The following is a 21,921-nucleotide window of genomic DNA, read 5'->3' as shown; positions in this document are numbered from 1 at the left end:
CTGTGTAACATATGGCAAACCAAGGTCTAGCTAATTCACTTTTCATATTCTTTTGAAGTGACCTCTGATTGCTGACTTGCTACCTGGCAGGCTTTCTGACCATGACAATTCCCAGACACTCCAGTCCCTGGGGATCTCCTCTATGGTTGTGTTCTCCCAGATAGTGATCCCTGCTCATGCAACACCCATTTACTGAGGAATTCCTTGCACCTCCCCCAGAACTTCCTCTGGAATTAGCTCTGGAGTAGCACTCCTCCAGTACAACCTAAGGACATGGATGTGTTTTGATTGCCAAGTTCAAGATGGGGTTACACACAGGCAAATAAGAACTGACACATATTTAGTACTGTCCAATTTACTGTAACATAAAAGCACCCAAAAGAAATGGGGAAACTGGATTGCAAACACCTTCCTGAAGAACGGTATTTTTTTGAAAGGAATTTTCTGACAGAAAACTCATAAATCAGAAACTTCCTGCCCTGCCACAGCTATATTTTAAATGCAGTCTCTACCACCCAGGGGTCAAGTTTCTAACAAAGCTTCTATACCTCCAGAGAAGGACTGAACACAATTTATCAAGCAGCATTAAAATACCAGTCCTTATAAACAAGGAAATAGCTGTGCAAATGGAGGCTACTTGAGTATTTCACCCATTTTTCTGAGTGAGGACATAAAGTGAAATAAAATTAATCCTAGAAAGTAATTCAAACTATGAAAATGCTTCAAAAACTGCAAGCATTCTTCAAAAGAATAAATCATCTTGAAACAATCATACAAACTGGCCAGTGTCATTGAAAGAATTGCATATTCTTAGGGACAATCTAATGGCTTTTGCCAGAAAGGAACTCTGCTTGGGTTTGCATAATTTCTTGAACTTTTATCATGCCATGAACATTGATTTGTTTCTTTTATTCTTAAAAGGGGGGATGGGGTAAAATTTTAGACCCACTATATGCTGTATTAAGTCATAAATGAAGCTGCCCTGCAAGGTTATTACAATCAATTTCAGACTAAAGAAATGGAGAATTAAATAGTGACATTTAAAAAAAATAAAGGATTTCATTTAAAATTTAAAGTTTTAAATAAATTTGAATTAGAAGCGGGATCTGAAAACACAGGGAATAAACTTGCTTTCCTTCTCCTGTTTGAAATTGGGGTATATAAAATGTCCCACTTTCAAAATTTTTAAGGTTATGGAGATCCAAAGTAAATAGTTTCATAAGCTACAGACTCTTGAAAAATATAAATTCCAAAACTGTAATATATTTTAATTCATTTACATTCTTCATGTATCCAGCAAATTTCTGAAAGTAAAAAATATCCACAGGTACTTTATACATTCTAAATAAAATTTCAACTTTCATTCAAATAGAGTTTGACAACTCATTAGCAAAAATAGTTGTTAGGGAAAAATATAGATGTTAAATAATATGATGACTTTATGCAGAGCTATATTAGGTTAAGCAGTTGTGTACAGATATAAAGTATCCTCATGTTTATCAATTAGTATTTTATAATTAAAAATCTAAATGCAATCCAAGGTTACAATCAGTCAGTCTAATCAAGGTTTCCTGGGTTATTGAACAAACCATGATTAAAATCAATGATTTAAATCAGTGTTTGAAATCAATCAACAGTGATGTCCATAGTATGCTTTTATTCTATGGTAAACAGAAAAAAAAAAGAGAGAAATGGGACAATGTGTGCCTCTTCTGTCAAGTTCCCCAAACCCTCAACTGAATCTCCAGTAGCTGAACACAGGCTTGAATGCCACAGAGATATGGGAGTGCTTCTGCTGATGTAAACAGACAAGCCAAAAATGAAATGAGAAAGTTTTTGTGTTACAGCACAAATAAATATTAAATGCTTAAGGCTCAAAAATTTAAAAACTTGTTATTTAAAAATGCATGTTCACAATCAAAACTATTGAGCCTCTCTAAGCTCCCCAGGGCCCTCAATGAAGTTGTGGACATTGTGGGTAAATATTCCTTAAGACAAAGTGAGCTCAGTGTCTCTCACAAGGCCCATCTCCACCTGTGCCAAGTACCTGTGCAGCTTTGCCACAGTGTAAAACTGGAGACTATTTCCTAAGAATAAGCTCAAAATCATGTGTTGGATGTTGCTCAACACCTTTTAAAATCACTGCAGATATCTTGCTTAGCAACAGTCAGCCAACTTTCCCCTGCACTTTTAAATTCTCTGTGGAACTGAAGGAGTTTTCAGAGAGCTCCAGGAAAAAATTATGAAGAACAAAATAATGAAAAATTAGTCAAATGTGCCTGAACAGTTACAAACCCAAGCTGCAGACCTTTCCCAAGAACAATGATTAAAAGGAATTTTGCATCCATTTTATCTAATTTCTAATGGAGAAGTTTGTGATGCTTATACATCAGCTCTGAGGCAGCAATCACTTATATTTTTATCTAATGAAAGGACAGTTATGTCCTGACTATAGGACTGCATTAAGAATTAAAGAGCCTTTTAAGGAGCACTGCAAAGTAAATTTGCTTCTCCATTTTGATGGTCTGTTGTTTCAAATACAAGCTCACTTTTCTGCCACTTTTCTGGGCAGTGAGGCAAAAGATGGCTTCTGCTTTTTCCTTCCCATCTCCTCCTCCTCCAGCAGGTATGGTATGTTGGCTCTTCTTTACTTCAGTATTTCCAGAGCCTTGCTGGAACTTTCAGTTATTTACTGGGAATTTTACTGCCTGCATCTTTTCCAAAGAGATAAGGCTATTGAATAATTAGCAAAGACACCTTTTCCCCACAAGTCCATTAAGCATTAAGCTTATTATTTATATCACAATAGAGCAAAGATCCCCAGTTGTGAGGCCAAATCCAGCCCTGTAAGACTCTGTACTGATAGGCATGAAAGCATTTGTCCCAAAGAGCCAGAACATAATGTGCAGAGCAGACAAGGACAAAGACACAAAACACGATGTGAAATCTCCACGTGGACGCCGGCTGCTTGGGGAACAGCTGCACCAGGATTATTCATGGAACACTCAGTTTGGAAACTCTGGTCCAGCTCTTGGCTGCACTGCAATGCTCTGTACTCACAGGAGAGACTCTTACAAAGAAAGGGAAGTTGAAATATCTTCCCTCTGCTCCTTGCCAAACTGTATCACTGTGGTGGTGTTTGAGGGTCCCCAGGATGAGGAAGAGATGAGAATCTTGACTTCATGTTTCAGAAGGTTGATTTATTATTTTATGATATGATATTATATGATATTATAATGATATACTAAAACTACATTAAAGAAAGAGAAAGGAGACATCAGAAAGCTAGAAAGGATTGAATAATAAAATCTTGTGACGGACCAGAGAGTCCGACACAGCTGGACCATGACTGGTCACCAAGTAAAAACAATCCTCATGGAACCAAAGATGCACTGTTTGCAAGCAACCTCCAAACCACATTCCACAGCCATCAGATAGTTATTGTTTACATTTCTTTTCTGAGGCTTCTCAGCTTCTCAGGAGAAAAATCCTAGCGAAAGGATTTTCACAGAATATGTCAGTGACATATCACCACTGGCATTTATTAGGACACCAGTTTCTATTTCACTGAAAAGAAACAATGGTCGAAGTCTTTGTCACCATTTTGAAAGATGAATTTTTCAAAATGAAAACTCCTGTTAGGTGATTGGAATGCTTCATTTTCTTTTGGGTAGGGAGGTTTGTCCCAGGAAACACACTTTTCACTTGAAAGGCAACTTCTTAGCTAGTTCATGTACATCACTAAAATGATCCAACGTTTCAGCAAACAGATAATCAGAAATAATGAAAACTTCCAGACCAGCACTCAGATAATGAACCAACAGAGAAAGGGCTCAACCTCATAGAAAATGACACAGCATTCTTATTGCTTTATTGTGGGAATAGTGAATTTCTCAAGGAAAAAAAAACCCTCCGCTTGAGGAAGAGGGACTAAACCACATTCAAAGCCATGCGCAGTCTCTTCAGGATTCCAAAGATGATGTCTGGGCCAGAAGAGCGCTGGCTCGAGCTGCACAGCCTGCTGGCACCACCTCCTGTGCCTGTCCAAGTGAGGGGATCTCTGTACAGCTGCTCTGCTCTCAGCTGGACTTCTCACAACACCTCAGGTGCATTCCGGAAAAAATGGAAGCCAGTGTGGCACTTTATAAAAATTATTATTTTCAAAGTCTGCATCAGTTCATTTACCAGATGCCTTGGGGAGAATTCACTGAAAAATGCCCTAAAGGAAGGCATTTTATGCCACTGCACAGTTGCAGTTTTGCCCAAAATTTAGAAATAACAGGTGTCTGCACAACTGGTTTTCTGGAGAGACAACATGGACCTTAAACACAGTGTGTTACCCTGCAGCCAGAACACAACAGAGAGTAGAAAGAACTAGAGAGAGTACAAATCAGGCAATCATGATATCAAATATAAAACCTGGACACTGCTTAAAACTTAAATGGCAATTAGTCGGATATATTATTGCATTACTCCTTTATTGGGCCCCAAAGAAAATAATTTAATGTATTTGACAGAATCTTGAAAGCCCTGAACTATCCAAGGCATCAACTCCTCACTTCTAGTCAGTGTTATCTACTTGTCCCCTGTTTCTGTGCTGCTCTACATCTGTCCCAGTCACTTTGCTTTAGAGTTCACATGCCATTTATCAAGCTGTCATACGAAATAAAACAATAAAAAAACCAAACACCACTCATTTCATTTGTCTGCAAAGAGATTTACAGGTATTTGTTATTAGATTTCCTGCTGAATGAATGAAGATCCCAAACTTAGTGCACTGTGTATTTCTAGCAGCAGCCAAGGAATAGGATTGATTAAATTATAAATTATGATTACTCTACTGCATTTGAATTTTAAAAATTTAGAATAAAAATAGAGTCACTGAATTGGTTCTTCAAGAAAATAGCTACAATTTCAGGTAACACATATGCAGTGAAAGAAATATATTACTAATATAAATGAGGTACATAAGTACTATGGACCCAACTAATAGTGAAAAAAAAAATTAATTATTTAGTATTTTTCCCATCTGATTTTGACTGCTGTGCACTACAATAGAGTGTAACAATTGTCAGGTTCATGTTATTCAAGATGTTAACCCCTGTATTCAGACACATTTGATTTTCCTTGAAATCATCCAAGCAAAGCTGTCGGTAAGTTTTCATTTGTGTGAAGTAATAGACACTGGAAAATGGCATGTCAGCATTAGTGCAGACATTCTAGGATAGAAGGCTTCCTTTCACATTACACCAAGCAATCAAACCTGATATATTTGCAGTCTACTGAATTCCCTCAAACTTTCCTTGTTTTAAGGAAAGTCTCCTCTAGTGATCGACTTGAAAGTAATCATGGGAAGCTGAAAGCAGTATAGGATATGAAATAGATGCATAGTGTGAATCAGAAACTCTCCTAAAAGAATTTGTATTTTAAAAAATCCTTTCAAAAAATGGCAAAGCTTTTGAAAAAAAAATACGTGTGTATTAGCCAGCAGGGGAAACCTGGAAGTAATCTGAAATACTTTACACTAATTAAAATTAACTCTTTGGTGCCAGCAAGATACTTTTGTGTATCTAAGTCAACTTTTGCACAAAGCTAAAGCAGCAACTGGCAAATCCTTGAAGACAGAGTATGCTTCATTGATTTTTTAAAAATTGATTAGTTCTGAACGTATAACATAAGCTGTTCTCATTTTTATTTATCTGTTTGAGAGTTTTGCACTAAAACAACCCGAAACTCTATGCTACACATTTCAACAAGTCTTTGTCCATAAAAGAACAAGATGCACCATGGCAGATGCCTACAGATTCTAAAGCAGTGCACTCTAAGCTGTTGAGAGCAGGAGCTCTCTAGCTGTGTGTACCGGCAAACCAGTGTGTCAGCAGGACACAAATATGATCAAAACCCCCAATAATCTCATCACAAGTCACACAAAATGTTATTTTATAATCCTTGCTACCTATGGAAGTGTGGAAGCCGAGAAGTAATTCCAGTAGAGAGCATGGCTGTGGGGAAGTGACTGTCCAGCTCTCTGGCTTGCTAAGTATCAGACAAGGATAACCTGACATTGTCTAGGGCCATTCTGGCACCTGGAGTCAGGCCTGTGGCAAGTGCCACGCTGCTGGACAGGTGTGCCACCTTTGGAGAGCCAGGTCCAGATTCCTCTATGCTCTGGCATGCTTGGAAAACAAGTCAGTACTGTCCAAGGTCCCTATGCCTTGCAGCTCCTTGCCAATTTTGCCCCCTAAATATCGATTTCCACATCATTCCTGTGTCTCAGAAGGATTCTCTCAGTGCCTGAAGTCCCTCATAAATTTGTATGTTGCTTTTTAAGTCTTGTAAGCCGTTTTACAGGTTCCTTAGCTGATTAGGCCTGTGCATTTTCAGTTGCAAATCTACAATTATAGTGGAAAAGCATTACTTCCCAGACAGAGAGGAACAATAACAAAAAAAAGTCTCTCATTTTCCCTTTGTCTAAGGGTTTGATTACATGTTCTCAGGCAAATCAGATATCCTGAGATTCCCTTGACTCATCCAGTGAGCACAAACATTATCCATCTTTGTCTTTCCATAGCACTTTATAATCCCAGGATCTCAAAGCCAAGTACCAAGAGAACATACACAGTTTCTCCCTGAAGGAAAACCACCCAGTGTCACAAGGAAAGCTGCAGCCATTTTGATTTACAAAACCACACTGGGGGAGTGGTGAGTACAATCCAGCAGTCAGAGAAAGAAACCCCCAAAGATTAACAAAAATTAACTACCAGAGGCAGAGATTAATATCAGTAATTTACAAATTACCTTTTAAAAGTGTTAAAACCCAACAGCAAGCCAACTTAACTTGCCTCCCAAACTTTCTTTATTCTCTATCTTTCCCTTTAATTTGCTTCCCGTGTCTTTTATAATGGTTTCCTGAGGTTCTGATCACGGTATCATTGTGGCATCAGTCTACTGGAAGCATAATCCTGGAGATACTCCTTTTAAAGGATAATTTAATTGAATTCTTAAATAGGAGAAGAAAATTAATTTCCTCTGACTTCATCCTCTTTTGAATACTTAAACTTGCACAATCATACATTAAAGAAATAGACTCTATCAACTTTGAAACCTCAGGATTTATCACTTAAATACTATTCTGCTGCCTGTCAAAGCAAAATTTAAAAAAAAATCTTTTAAAAAATCCAGTCACTGGGGAAAAGTCATTTTCCACATTGAAATGTCTAAGTGTCTCTTCCTATCTGTAGTAACAGGCACTTAATGAGGAGGAAAAAAACCGACACAGAAATTCTCAACATAGTTCACTTTTCTAAATGCAAATAAAAATAAAAACACCAAAAGACTACATTATGCTAGTTCCAATCAAATGTTGATGAGCCTGGAAAAGTGAGAGGCTTCAGGAATGAGATGGCAACTTACTGCTGGAGGCACACAGCTCTCTGGGGCTGGAGGACATCGGCTGAGCACACATCTGACACAGACAGTCCCTTCCATTAAAGGTAACCCGATCTCCTGGTGGAAATGGACGCCTGGAAAGTTCAAGAAAAAACTGTATTTTTGCAAAGGTTATGCCAGAGATTTTCCTCTGTTCCCCATGCCTTGATTTTTCTACCCTCCTCCAACGCAATCAATATTTTACAGAAACTCAGGCCAAATAGTTTCTGCAATGTGGCCTTGGCAAAGCCAGGCACTGGAAGAAATCCAATCCATGGAGGCAAGCAGAGCAGAGGTTAGACTTGCCTTGTATTTTCATTTTAAAAAGATTATCAAACATATTTTATCTGAATAGTGGAGACAGTGAAATCTGCTAAGACACAACACCTACATTTATGATGGTCTCAGCTTGATGTTGTGGGTAGCAAATGATACAGAAGAGAACTCAAAGAATTAGAACTGTTCTTGAGGTTGGTGAAGGAATGTGGAGCTAGTAAATGTTAAGAATGTGTGCTAGGCAGAAGTTGACATTGCTGTTAACTCTTATTTGGTGCCTAAATCAGAGGATGAACAACATTTAATAACTCCAAATCTTTAATAAGGAGTGTTAACTGCTGAGTGCAGACCCCCACCTCACTCCAAAACTGCTTAGCAAATCTACTGCTGATTTCAACAAAACGTTACAGGCGTGGTTTCCTTTCCACTGCCATCTCTAAGTGGGCCAAAAATAAATCAGCAGCAATACTGAATTTCATTAATCTATTTCAAAGACTCATTTTTTGTTCATTCAACATAAAGAGATTGATGCAAAGCAATGTACAGAAAATTGATGTCATGTTTCACACTGTCCCTGGGAAATAAAACTGCAATGTATACATTGTATGATTATCAAAATGCAGGAAACTCACACCCTATTTAAAACAGAAAACAATCAAAATTCTTTCAATAGAAAAGGGCTTGAAAAATGTACCAGGCTAAAAGGACAAAGTACTTCAACTACTTATCAGAGATAGGAGTTTAAAATGCCACCTTTCTCTGATCCACAGAGCCTTAGCTAACTCCTTCTTATTTGCTGCAGAACTGAAGACTGGTTCTCTTACTGGGGACAAGAAAGAGTATTTGGGAAGAGGGGGAATCCCAGTAGTCCCAAAGCCACATGCTCTTACATTGGACTGTCCTTAGAGCTCAAATGTAACATCCAGAATTTTGCTGCACTTCATTTCTCCCACCAAGCTGGGCTGATCACCCACACTCACATTATTATCTCAATTTGTAAGCTTGACACTTAATTCTTTCAGACATGAGAGTAACTGTCTGAGAACAGGGAACTACATGTCATAAAAAAACCATGTCCCCCATATAAATGAGTGGCATTTTCAAGACTCTTCAAGTCAGATCCACAGCAGATCTTCTATAACGAAATAAATGCATTCTCAAGAGAAATCTGTGTTGAGACTCGTGTCTGATGGCAACACCTTTCCTTGTGTTTCCCTTGAACTGGGCTCCTGCCACGTTGTGTGAAGGGATCACTTACTTGCAGACAGTGCAGGCAAAGCAGCTGGGATGGTAGGTTTTCCCCAGAGCTGTCACCACCTCGCCCTCCACGAACTCCCCGCAGCCGTTGCAGCGGGTGCCGTACATGCGCTGGTAGTCCAAGGTGCACAGATATTCTCCATTCTTTATAAAAAAGCCTCCTTGTGCCAGGTCACAGCCACACACTGGAATCAAAAAACAAGCCACACAGATTAGAAAAATATCACTGCTAAGGATGTCAGCTGCTCAATTGTATCAGTACAAGGGTGAAGAGCCAGTCAAGGATCTCTGTGACTTGGCAGTTTTTCCTCTGTGAAATGCCTATTCACTCAAACCAGAACACAGCACAACCAGGTGCCTGCTTTGCTTTGAGAAAATATTCAGAGTCCTGCATTGGCATTTCTGGTCAATCCAAAGACAGAAATCAATTCTACCTCTAACAGCCAAATCCCATTAAGAGAAAGTGCCATGGGAGATTGAATTTCACACTGTGCCTTTAGCTTGGGTTGAACAAAGAACTCAAAACTACCTATTTAGTGTTCCCCTGTATCACCAAAAATTTATACCCAGCTCCTCCCAGGCACTTGGGTTTCTGGCACTCCTCCTGCTCCTCTGTACATTGCTGTATCTGTGTAATTCAGTAAGAGAAACCACTCTTCACAGCACTCTAGCATGTTAACTCTCCAAGGAATGCCATCTCATCCCCCTTCATCAGATTCAAGTATCTTCAGATCAAATATCAGAAATATTCAATATCAGGGATTCTGAGTATTAAGGAAAAATAAATAAGCAGTACACTAGGTCCTTGCAGTTACACAGTCCTTGAAAAATTAAAATATGAAATACAGAAAGATTATCAGGGGGACTGGGTTAAATTCCTCTTTCTGCCACAAGTCTCAAGAACAGTATTGTGTACTCAATATTCATCCTCAGTGCTGTTATAATGGGCTAGTATCTTACTAGCTACCTGCCTTGAAAATTAAAATTGCAAGGCATTTGGGGCAGGAATTGCAAATTTCCTTTGTCTGTTGCCCAGCCCTGGAGGTCTAATGACTGCTACTGTAACAATAATTAATAGAAAAACAATAAACAGAACTAAAATGCAGCTTAGAAGGAAAGCAGTATCAGGACCAGCCTTTTTCCGGTTTCACATTTCTGCATAGACAGTGATAATATTCCATGTGCAAACAAATTACATTTCATGGTGGCATTAAATCCACAAGCAGCCAAAACTCAATTATCAGTGACTGAGAATTACAAAGAACTACTGTTAAGGCTCTGTTAAAATGCTGCAGAAGGTTCCAAAATTGTTTTTTTAGGTAAACATCCAGAAAAAAAAATTTCAGTCCTTCTTTTTCTTCTACTGATCTCCGTTTTGCTTAAAATATTATTTTCAAATTAACAGTAAAATATCCTGTTAGGCAGAATGTACAGGCAACCTCTACACCACAATTTCCTACTGGAGGTCCAGTGGAAAACCTACTTAAAATAAGTTTGCTTCTCTAAGTTACTTTGGGCAGATCCTTACCATTAAATCATGTAGAAATGGAGAATTCTACTTTAATGTTTAAAAGATGCTAAACTTCATTAAGTGCTATGGAGTACTCACATGTCTGTGTGATTATTTAAATCCTAGTTTGTAATTTACCTTGTAGCTTTAACATCCAAGTATATCTATTTTTCAGCCTCAAGCTGAAGACGCTCAGTGTGCAGCTGGGTCTGCCTCAGGAGCTGCATGTGTGAACTCTCTGGCTCTTTGGTATGGGTTTTACCAAAAGAGTCATTTTTTGAAGAACTCATTTGGTCACTGCGGCCCCCTTTACCTGCCTAGGCAAGGCTCTAATGAACTGGGATGATCAAATGTAATTTTGAATACCACCTCTGTTCTAGCTGCTTCTGAAAACCCAGCTTCAGCATCATAAAGAAGTGGCAGATCATTGTTTGCAAAAACTACTACAAACTTGGAAGGAAAGGGTTCATGCATTCACAGCTATTAGGCTCTACCCACAGGGATTCAAGCCTATCATGAAAATGGGGGCTAAATATTTCACAAGTCTTTTACAGACAGCAATTGCTATTGTCAAAAAGAAGCTCCTTCTACTGCCCTTTTCCTTATGAAGTCTTCTTTCTACCCAATCTCTAACTCATTCTGCAAATAACTCAGAATTTCTGAGTTAAATTCTCCCACCCTGGCCAGCCATGAATTTGGGCCCAAGCAGAGGTGCTCATGATGGGAGCCCCCAGCAGATCCATCATCTCTGGCACACACACACACCGATCTGCAAGAATTACAAACAAGCCCTGGCTACTCCACATTACAAGGGATTTTTGCAGTCAATTTACCACATGTGTCCCTATCACTAATCACAGCTTTAAGCTACATGGGAAAAACAAGGGTCACCCAGGCTGTTAACAGCCATGGTTGGAAAAATGTGATTCCAGCCAGCTGCTTTCACTTTGAGTCAGAGATCAAATCAGAAAGGACAAATGTGGCTGTACCACACTCCATGTACAGTGTGGTGTGTAACAGGGAGGGGATTTGAACAGCTCTTTTTTCTTCTTTTTGCAACTGTGCAGAAGTCCTGGCTCTGACAAAGTATCCCCTCAAGCTGACACATAATGCCTTAGCACACATATTTATGGTCACTATAGAAAAACCATAAAAAAGAAGGGAGGAATTGCAATTGTCTTTTATTAAAAAGAAAGCCCATATGCCCACCACTGTTCATGCCTCGAGCACCAGAGGCAGTGAAGAGAAATCAGCTGTGAACTCTACATATGTACAGTTCATTCTGATGGTGTGATCTGTGCAACTGCTGTGGCACACATAGCATGTCACCAAAGAAAAATTTATACCTAAATGATGGCAGTTAACTGTAAACATGAAACTGGTTTTTTCCTATACTGATGGGGAAAATGAAAGAATTACTTTGTGGAGCCAATAATGATGCACACATCATATTTGAGAAGGCAAAAAGCAAGAGGCATTCTGTAAACATTCACCACACAGAAATAGTTCTACAGAAGAAAAACATTTCCCCAAGATCATTCCTACTCAGTATGATGGGAGAAATTCTGTTTTTCATGACCAAAACCGTCTTTCTGAAACAGGAGACTCTGGGGAGCATTTCTGTTCCCTAAGGTACCACAAGCATAGAGACAAAAAAACCCCCAGCATTTTTCTTTAAATGAAAAAAGAAACCATTACCTTCAAAAGCTATTGGAGGAACTCAGCTTTTCTCTCTGTATATCAAGGAATTTCATATTCCAAACAAATCATCCTGCTTCTCTTGTGAATGGAATAAGCTGGAGCACAGTTCTACCTCCCACTGTAAGGAAAACACCCACCCACCAGCTTTTTCTGTCTTCAGCTACTCTCTGGAGCTCCTATTTTGCATCCTTGGAGCACAAAAAGCTTGGAGATACTGCCAGGGCTGCTATCAGCTCCCAGAGCTCCAGGGTCTGCCATGGAAATCTGGATGGGCAGGAGCAATCCAGCTGCCTGTGGATCCAGGGACCTGGACCACTCTTAAGGTGAGTCACTTCAAGTTTTAATGGTGATGATAAAAATGAAGAGATCAGAGTTTTTCAAAGAGAACAAAAGCAGGATTTGATCCTATTGAGCATTATTTAGGATTTCCATAGCCTTACTGTCAAGGAAAGTTGAACTCCATGTTGTTAAGTAAAAATTGTTTCAGCATTGAAGGAAAAAAAACCACACAGGAGAGTCTGTGAATCTGGGCTCTCAGTCTGCAGAAATGAATGCTATTCATTATGAAAATTCTAATGATCTACTTTGTTACTGTGCATTAAATAAGGTGCAAATTGAATTTCCTGTTGGGGTTTTATTTCCTTCTGGTATTTTTCAGCTTCATGGAATAATGGTGCTGTTTTCAAGCAGGGAAATAGTCATACAACAGTTATTCTTAGGACATAATGGACCTCTTGTTTGAAGGTAGAAAGGAATTTGGAAATGTTTCAGTTTATCACCTACATCCAAAAAAATACACAGGGAAAATATGTTTCTTTTTTTTTTCCACATAAGAGTTTAACAAATCCCATATTGATGAAAGCAAGGTTCAAGTTCTTATTAGAGTTTAAAGTTTCTGCATTTCAAATGAACCAAGTCTCCTTCTGCTTTTTACTCCTCTTACCAACACTTTTCTTGATGGCATTATTCATTTAAAGAATGAATATTCATCCAAGCATCATCAGAAAAGCAGATAGAACAGTAAATCTCAGAAGCTGTGCTGCAGCCCTACCCTGGTAGGGAGATTGCAAGGCACCAGTAAGAAATGCATCCAGCAGTTTGCAAAAGCTGTAGCAGAGATCCCAGGGACCATTTGTCACACTCCTGTCACTGGAGACTTTTTTTCTGTCATCCACTGATGACAGATGCATTTTGATTGAAGTTATTTTATGTCCAGTGGTTCTGGAATCTCTTCTCATTTCAGCAGATTAACACAAGAAACTTGCTGGGAAGTCAAAGTACATGAACATGGAACAAATACAGGTGACCTTAAAATCTGCTTTTATGATGCTTGGCATTGGGTAGAGGAAAGGTTTAGCAGCTGAAACACCTCCTGAGCAAAAGACAAGATTTTATTTCTCCCTTCTTCTCCTAAATTGGTCTGAGAAGCCCCTTGGGAAGCATCCTCCAGCCTCCAGTCAGGCCTTCTCCTCTTCCCACGGAAATCCCTGATGCTCCACCTCAGCTGTCCTGCCTGCACCCCCCTGAGTGCTGCTGTCACCGTGTCACAGGTAGCTCTCAGTGGGGCACCTGATTGGAATCCCTGGGCATTCAATGCAAGCATTCACTCAGCTGAAACCAAAGTGAATTCTGAGTCTCAGATGAGCTCAGTTTTAACTTGGTCAGCTTCCCAACCAATGCCATGACCCTGCCTTCAGTCTCCAGCACTGCAGACACAAATAATGCTGCACTGGGAGTTGCTCCTGTCTGATTTTCAGTCTTTCTAGCAATCCAGCAGCTCATACCTGAGCTCAGCAGCAAGCAAACAGCAGCTGTATGTGGTGCAGCAACGTGACAGCTTCCCCACTGCTCCACTGAAAAATCAGTGGTTTCTGCACCAGGATGGAAACAATGGCAGGAATCATTCAACCATTTAAAATACCTTTCACATTAAGCACGAGATGGAGATCAAAGTCATTTACAGGTCTGTGGGAAATGAACCTTGGAGAAAAGGCAATCAGTGGGAAAATGTCAAAGCTTAGCCTTGGATGGCTTGACTGTAACTATCTAGAGGAAACATCTCTCTAATAAGATTTTAAATAAGCAAACCAGGAGTTTAAGGATAGAACAAAGCCAAACCTCATCCAAGCAAAGCAAATGAAGGATGCACTTTCTGTATTTTTGTAAGGATGCTCTGCCCTGCTCATCAGGCACCTGTTAATCATCCTGCTGCTCCTCTACTTCCAAAGGGATCCTGGAGCTTTTTAAAATCTGACATGGCATCTGTCAGCATTCATCAGTATCAGCCAAGTAGTGCAATTAATTTCATTTCCTGTCAAACGTTTGGTCTCTGAAGAGACCCCAAGCCCAAAACTAAGATTGGTACCAATCACTTGTCATTAATAGTATTCTAATCCCAACAGAAAAGTAAGGATCCACTTCAGAATGGGAAGAAACTGAACCTGAAGTGAAATGCCAGAAGAACACTGCAAGAAGAACAGTCTTCAAGACACAGCAGCTAAGATATGTAAATGCAGAAATGGCAATTAGTCTCACAGCTGCACAGAGGTTTGATTTCACATCAAGCTACCTGAATGCATGAATTCACATCTGAACTCCATTCCCTTCCCATGGGAGAAACTTTAACCTCTGTTAGCTTCCTTGAAAGAAGAGATTCCGATTTCCACCTGGATCTTGGTGATTCAGAGCTTCAAGTGACCTCATAATTTCATGATGCTCAGGAAGGAGCACGTTCTACCCACATGCGTGTTATCACCTCCACACATCAGTTTCTGTTCCAGAAGAATTTGTGAAAATGCAGAGATCTTTTCAAACAGTGCATTGGACATCTACAAGAATGGCCTCATATTTAAACTTTCCCTGACACTGAACTATTTATAGCCTGTTTGCAGCCTCCTCCTGCTGCCACTGAAGGAATCTGATGACAGATCAAAGGTCAAAGAACTAATGATTTAAAACACATTCCAACCTGTTGATATAGTGTCTGCTTACATGACCCTGACTTCTTCCCAGTTCTTCAAGGGAGGAAGATTCAGTTCAAAGTCAAAGGATTACAGAGCATCCCAAAATCTAAACTTAGGAAGCCTCCCCCCTCCCTGTCAGGCTCACTGAACTGCAGATGATGTAGCCTTGAAAAGTCATCACATAAAAAACCCAGACCTGCGTCTGGAACCTGAACATACCACTGAGGATTCTGCAAGTTAAGCTCCAGAGACATCTAACTGAAGAAAGGAAAATTAGCACATTTATTTCATAATTAAGAAACTGCTTTATGCTGATTTATAACAATGTCTAATAGAAGCTTAATGTTTTTTTCCTGTGGAATATTCTAGGTTTGTGGAATGCTTCCTGGATGCCAAGACTTGGCTTTGCCTTATAATTAGCAAGACTATTAGCAGGTAATTGCCTTTTGATATTTGATATCACTATAGCATGTGAAGCATTGATACACAGTGAAACATTTTCACCTGACCTTTATTCCACATAATTGCAGATATCCCATTCCTGGAAGTGTTCAAGGCCAGGCTGGACAGGGCTTTGAGCAACCTGTTCTAGTGATTTGGCAAGCTGGCCCATGGCAGAGGGGCTGGAATGACATGATTTTAAAGTCCCTCCCACCCCAAACCATTCCAGGATTCTGTGATAGTGAGGACTAAAAAACTTAAGGACACCATCCATATTCTTATGGCAGGATTGCTTAATTATGAGATTAAATTTTTGTTTAGTCTACATTTCTATAAAAAATCTAAGTTTTACAATTCATATATGACATCACAAATCTACTATTTGAAACACTCCCACCACAAACACTACACTATCTTGCTAAGATAATTCAGCCAATCTCTACATGCACCAAAATCAAGCTATGTAAATTTTTACATTGTTACTATGAAAGCTTAAAGCTTTTTCTGTTAAGCAATACAGTGTACTGAAACCAGCTTTTCCCTCTAACCCAAAAGATGAATCACAGGCTTAATAATAAAGCCTTATTATAGCAATTTTGCTAGCCTCCAAGTTTCCTCTGCTAGTATATGCAATAGGGTAAAGTGAACTGTAATCAACTGACAATGGTTGAAAATTATCATTTGTATCAGATCACAATTTAAATTGAGATATTAAAATCTCTGCTCATGCACATTGTAATTTAGGGCCTGATCCCACACACATTTACATATGGAACAGCATTGCAGTGAGTAGTCTTAGTTTTTGCAGAAAAGTTCTTCATGTACATAGATGCTTACAAGAAAAGCTTTTACTTCTTCATAAGCCACTAATTAATTCTTGTTAATGGTAATGTTTATTTCAGACAAACTCAATGATGTCTCCAGCTCAACCTCCTCACGTAACCTTCCCTCCTCTCAGCCTGCTGCTTCTATTGCCTCGGAAAGATTAACAATGTGGACCGGTAAGAGTAATGCACTCCTGCTAAAACAGACTTTAAAGCTTATTTATTACACCAGGAGGTAATGCAGAATCCTATTGAATTTGCATTTGTAACACAAACCAGTGTAATTCCCTGGCAAGGCAAGGGACTTTGTCATGAAACAGCCAAAGACAACTGCTCTGAAGGCTGTTCCTGGAGCTGCACTGCTAAATGTCTCTTATCCCTCCTCGGTCCATCATTCCCCTGTTAACTCCAGCTCCCAGTCAGCTGCTGCCTGCCTGAAATTCTTTGCCTATCAGGAGAATGGCAGAGCTCACCTTCCTGGGGACAGCCACACCATTTTCAGCCTTTTTGTTTTCCTATCAGCTCTTGTCAGGAGCCACAAATAGAAGAGGCCAGCAGACAGGACCCAGCAGCTGGAGACACAGGGCTCTCCAAGGCAAACCCCAGCCAGGTCCATCTTATCTGGGGTCACGGGAACACGTCAGTCAGTGCAGGTTTTATTGGTCATCTCTGGCAGGAAGCAGCTCCTCTGTTCTTAGAAAGATCCCAGAGATGGACAGAGCTCCTGGGGAGGGAGGGCGGCTCTCTGCTCACGTTACGTGACGCACGAGCCTGTCCCGAGCTGGCTGATGCTCATGGAGATGAAAGTCACCGTGCTCCTGCAGTGCCACTGCCACCACTGACACGCATGCCAAGCACTCATGGAGTGCCTAAGAGCCTCTGACACAGCCTAGGGGAGCAGCACTACAAGCACATCCAATACACTTAACAGTATGATGCCAAAGCGAAGTCGAGAGTGTGAACGTCAGTAATAAAAAGGAATCTCATACAGAGCAAAGAACAGGATCACACAAACTCTGTGACTCTATGACAGCCTTATCAAGAAATGGATTTTTCCCACATCTTCTAAGTCTGTGGGTAAAAGTTCAAACACTTTCAGCAGGTATGAAAACAGACAAGTGTGAGCTTGTTCAAATCTTTCATGCTATAGATGGGAGTTGCAGTCTCAAGAGCAAAGTTTAGTATACAAAAAAGAAAAGATAACCAAGCCACCTGTGGATGCAGCTGATACATCCTGGTCCCAGTATCTGTTGGTTTTGCTGCCTAACAGCACACTTTATAAACTGAGGAGGGTCTAACTCCACCTCCTGTAGAGTTGCAGTCATGTCATATTAAAAACCCATCAGACTAAGAGGGAAGAAAACCACTTACTTGAACAGCTGTGTCCCACTTGTATAAACCATATGGTCAGACAACAAGCAATGAGAGTAAATAACTATGTGGCTTAAACAAAAACTGCACTCAAATAACAATAAACAAGATCTGCAGCTCAGGTAAAACATTCAGAACAGAACTTGGAGTACCCTCCTATACACAACCCTTTCCTTTCTCCTTCTGAAGACAAATGAACTCTAAAAAGATAACACTCAGACAACAGACCCAACTAATAAGGCACAGACTGAATGAACAGCATGAGAAAAGTCTCTAACATTCAGCTCTGGCCCTTCTCAGTTCAAACTGGATTTCCTTTCCTCCATTTCCTTAACAAGCTAATGGTACAAATCATAGTTTCATTTCCCCGAGCAAGAATTATTTCTATAGCTCTCCCTTCTCTGATGATCTCCATGCAAGCACTCATAAGGTCAATATTATCAGAGAATCTTAAACTGTCATCGTAAACAGAAGCTACAATAAGTTGAGACATTCCTCTAGGGAAGGAAAGAACAAAACCAGAAAAAGTATACTAGTAAATCCAGTCTTGCAACAGAATAGTCAAAGCACAAAAGCAGCTTATGAGTAAGTAACTAAAACACAAGTGAAAGAAGAAAGTAGACCTCACCCCTCCTAAAAAAGGCAAGATTAATGTGGTGCATTCATCAGGACAACAATTCCAAAGCCCTGCTCCATCTGCCCCCTTCTTTATCAGGAGCTCCTAAGGACTCTGTTTGCTGCCTGGCCTGAATTACCATTGTCCTTTGTGCCTCAAAGGGTCTCAGGGGCCTGATGCTGAAAATATCCTAATCCAGTATCTTCTGTAAATTGAGACCACTACTCAGTATGGACAGGAACAAGAAAATAAACAAATAGTTGCTGGTTTTGAACTGCTCAAGGATTATATGACATCAAGTACTGCTTGAAATGCAGCAGCTGTAATGGAGAGAGAGAGATATGCATTTCCCCAAGCATTCCAGAAATAGGGCAGACAGAGCTCCACGGTGCCCTCTAGGATGGGCTGGTGCCACTCCAGATTGGCACAGACTAAATATGTAATATCTAGGTGAAAGGTGAGCATTTTTTAAGTTTTCAAGTTGTATCTAACTAAAAACGACAGTTAATAAACAATTTCTTAGATTCCAGACACTGATTTTTCAGCATACAAATAACTCAAGTGACCTTTTAAAGAAAACCATTAGTAACATAGGAAAACAACTAGTTCTATTTATCTGCTATATTCCATATATTTAGGAAGCGGAAGAACAGAGCAACCACACAAGTATTCCACCCACATTTGGAACATAAAAAATACAACTGAAACTCAGGAACTGGGCTGGAGACACTATTCAAAGTCTGAATCTGCAGTACACAAGCTAGATATGGACTTTCAGAAAAGATAATTTGGGTTTAATAGAAGTGGAAAACTATGTGGTGGTGATTCCATTGCTGTGCTTTAGTTGCCCAGTTACTCTGATTTATTCCAGCACCTTTCCCCATGTTTGCCACCAGCTCTGCCACGCTCACCTGGAGCCTGAATCCCTTTTTGTGCTGTATCCACCCTGAACTCAGCTGGGACTGACTGTGGCAGACAGTGGTTGCACATGGACCTGGGTATTTCTCCTTATTCTCACCTTTCATCCCACGTTTTGTGGTTACTCAATTCAGCCAACTCTGCATTGTTGCTCATTAAACAGAAACTCCATGAAGGAGCCAGGGTTGCCTCCTGCTCCGTGGCACTCATCTTCAAAGGCAATGAATTCTCAAAGCATAGTTTTACAATTATTTAACGCTTCATTAAACCTCTGTTTTGTAAAAAAACACAGTGAGTCTTTGTTGTGGTCACAGAGGGCTCAGTGGCATGAGCTGGAGGGGCCAAGAGCCCCTCAGGTCCTCCCTCTGTGGAATGGGCAGCACTACTCCCATTCCCAAGGCAGCTCCATGGCACAGAGCCTTAGAGCACCTTTGCAGAACATTTCTGGTGGGTTTTTTGAAAGCAGGTACTTTCAGCAGTAAATTGAGTACAAAGGACCTTAATTTTCATAACTGTCCCTAATGAAAAACAGTCATTACTATCAAGAGTTTAAAAAAAAAATCCAGATCCTTGAAAAAACACTTAGACCAACAACTACAAAAATACAGAATTTTCCTAAGTATCACCGCCTTTCTTTACCCTTCCCACCTTCAAATCCCTCAGGTACTGAGCAAAGAGAATACTTTTAATGGATTGGTGGCAGGAAGCACAACCTCCCATCAGTGATCCAGGGCACATTTGCACAAATGGAGTCATTTCTAACAGATGAAAATCCAGGTTTTACCTTTGCAGGTGAAGCATTTGATGTGGAAGTGTCTGGCCTGAACTCGGAGCACTTCACCTTTACAGGGCTCCCCACACTTGTGGCAGTGGATGACTGGCTTCTCAGAGGGGTGGTGGGGCTCCTGAGGATGGGCCACTGCAAAGAAAACAAACAAAAAATATTTCAACCCAAACAAAAAGAGTATTTTCTCCTATCCAAAACTCTGTGTTCCCAGACACTTTACACCATGTATCTGGCCACATTTTATGCTCATCTGAAGAGTTACCACCATTTTATTTCAATATAGTCTTTTCATAAATCAGTAATTTAAGACAATCACATCAGCTACTGCTTCTTTCCATTGAGGCTGCTACAGAAAGATGAGGAAAAACTCCCTCCACAGTGTCAGTGCCACTGCCATTTTCTTTCCAAGAACACAAGTGTGTGCAAGCCATTGGATGAGCACATAAGGAAAGCACAAATTAATTTAATCCAAGAAGGTATATAACCCAAGCAAAAAGGATGGAAGGAAAGCAATTCCAAATCAAGTTCTGGGAAACCAGATGAACCAGATAGTCTGTATGCAAATGGCTACACTAAAAATAAACTACAAACATCTCCTTTTTGCTACAGCAGATACCTAATGCAGGGAAAGCACTCCTGAAGAGAAAAGAAGCCAATATTAATTGTCTCTACTCCCATCAATTCTAGCAGAAATTACTCTCTGGATGCAAATTAGAGATACTATGAATAGGCAGAAACTACCCACCTATTTGCAATATTGTCAGGGAGACACAATTCCAGGCACTGGTAATCACCTAACCACCCAGAGCAGAGCTTGGATAGGAACAGGAAAAGTTTGTGGATTTCATTGTTGTAATAAAAGTTTAATTGCTCCACATTTGACTTCTGTAAAACATGTTTAACTTTCTCTTCAGATGTGGCAGCTTGGGGCCCTAACAGAACAGCACGGGTGTAAGCTGGAGCAAGATTTCATCTCAACTGAACTGTTTGAAGTGGAAAGCATTACCCAGAATGTTCCCAAACAAACCTATGTTCCTTCAATTCTCCCTCCCACATCCCATTCTAGCAGTAGGAAGCCTTTCTCCTTGTAATATTGTTCTCAAACTAGTGGTGCTCATCAGAACATTTCAGAGAAAACACAGCTCTGCCCACGCCTCTGTCTTTATACCACTCCTGTCCTACTTTTCCTGGCCTGCACAGGACTGAGTGCTGATACATCACTCTCACTGTCACTGGAAAACATCTTCAGAATTTTCTCGAGATCTTTTCCTTTCCTGATCAGTTCCTGGCATCACCCCAGCCAGGACTATGCTGTTTTTCAGGTTACTGCTTATGCAGCAATATAACAGACACCTTGCTCATTTTACTGCACCAGATTCCTCCCCTTCTTCAGTGGATTTCTAAGGGAAAAGCTCCATGAAGTCTTTTTATATAATTCTCCCTTATAAATGCCTTACTGAAGAAATGCTGCTATCATTTTGCATTACATAAATACAAGATTAATAATAAAAAAGCTGAATATGTGATTAGGGGAGTAACAGAATCAAGAATAGAGAATAAAAAAATATTCTAAGCAATTTCTGTTATAAGTCCAGCCAGCCTAATATGGTAACCGTTATGCTTTTCTTCCTATCACCACTCATATCTCCAACCCCAAACTTCAAAGAAAATGGTTGAATTCTTCTACTCAAGCTCAATGTTTTTAATACCTCTTTTTCTGGTAGCCTCACTTAAACTATTTCCCCTGAGCAGTTATTCAGCCCATCCTGGAGAACAGAATTCAGCTGGTAATGCCAACCAGTATTTCAATTAGCAGCTCCAGTGGAGTA

At 40.0% G+C, this 21,921-nt stretch overlaps 1 protein-coding gene across 3 annotated transcripts in view; it reads right to left on the bottom strand.

Moving 5' to 3' along the window:
- Nucleotides 1-21,921, bottom strand: part of ABLIM1 (actin binding LIM protein 1) — a 187,000-nt gene that overhangs the window by 75,416 nt on the left and 89,663 nt on the right. For all 3 annotated transcript variants that reach the window (XM_054277060.1, XM_054277058.1, XM_054277059.1), the window contains exons 2-4: nucleotides 20,090-20,224; nucleotides 8,963-9,146; nucleotides 7,414-7,523 (exon numbers count right to left, since the gene is read on the bottom strand). In XM_054277060.1, coding sequence (XP_054133035.1) covers nucleotides 7,414-7,523; nucleotides 8,963-9,146; nucleotides 20,090-20,224 — 429 coding nt within the window. The remainder of the gene's footprint in view (nucleotides 1-7,413; nucleotides 7,524-8,962; nucleotides 9,147-20,089; nucleotides 20,225-21,921) is intronic.

This window comes from Melozone crissalis, unplaced genomic scaffold (genome assembly GCF_028551555.1).
Source record: "Melozone crissalis strain CALT ecotype California unplaced genomic scaffold, PUWL_Pcris_2 ptg000019l_1, whole genome shotgun sequence".
In the NCBI taxonomy this organism is placed as follows: domain Eukaryota; kingdom Metazoa; phylum Chordata; class Aves; order Passeriformes; family Passerellidae; genus Melozone; species Melozone crissalis.
This window is presented reverse-complemented; position numbering and strand designations above follow the sequence as displayed.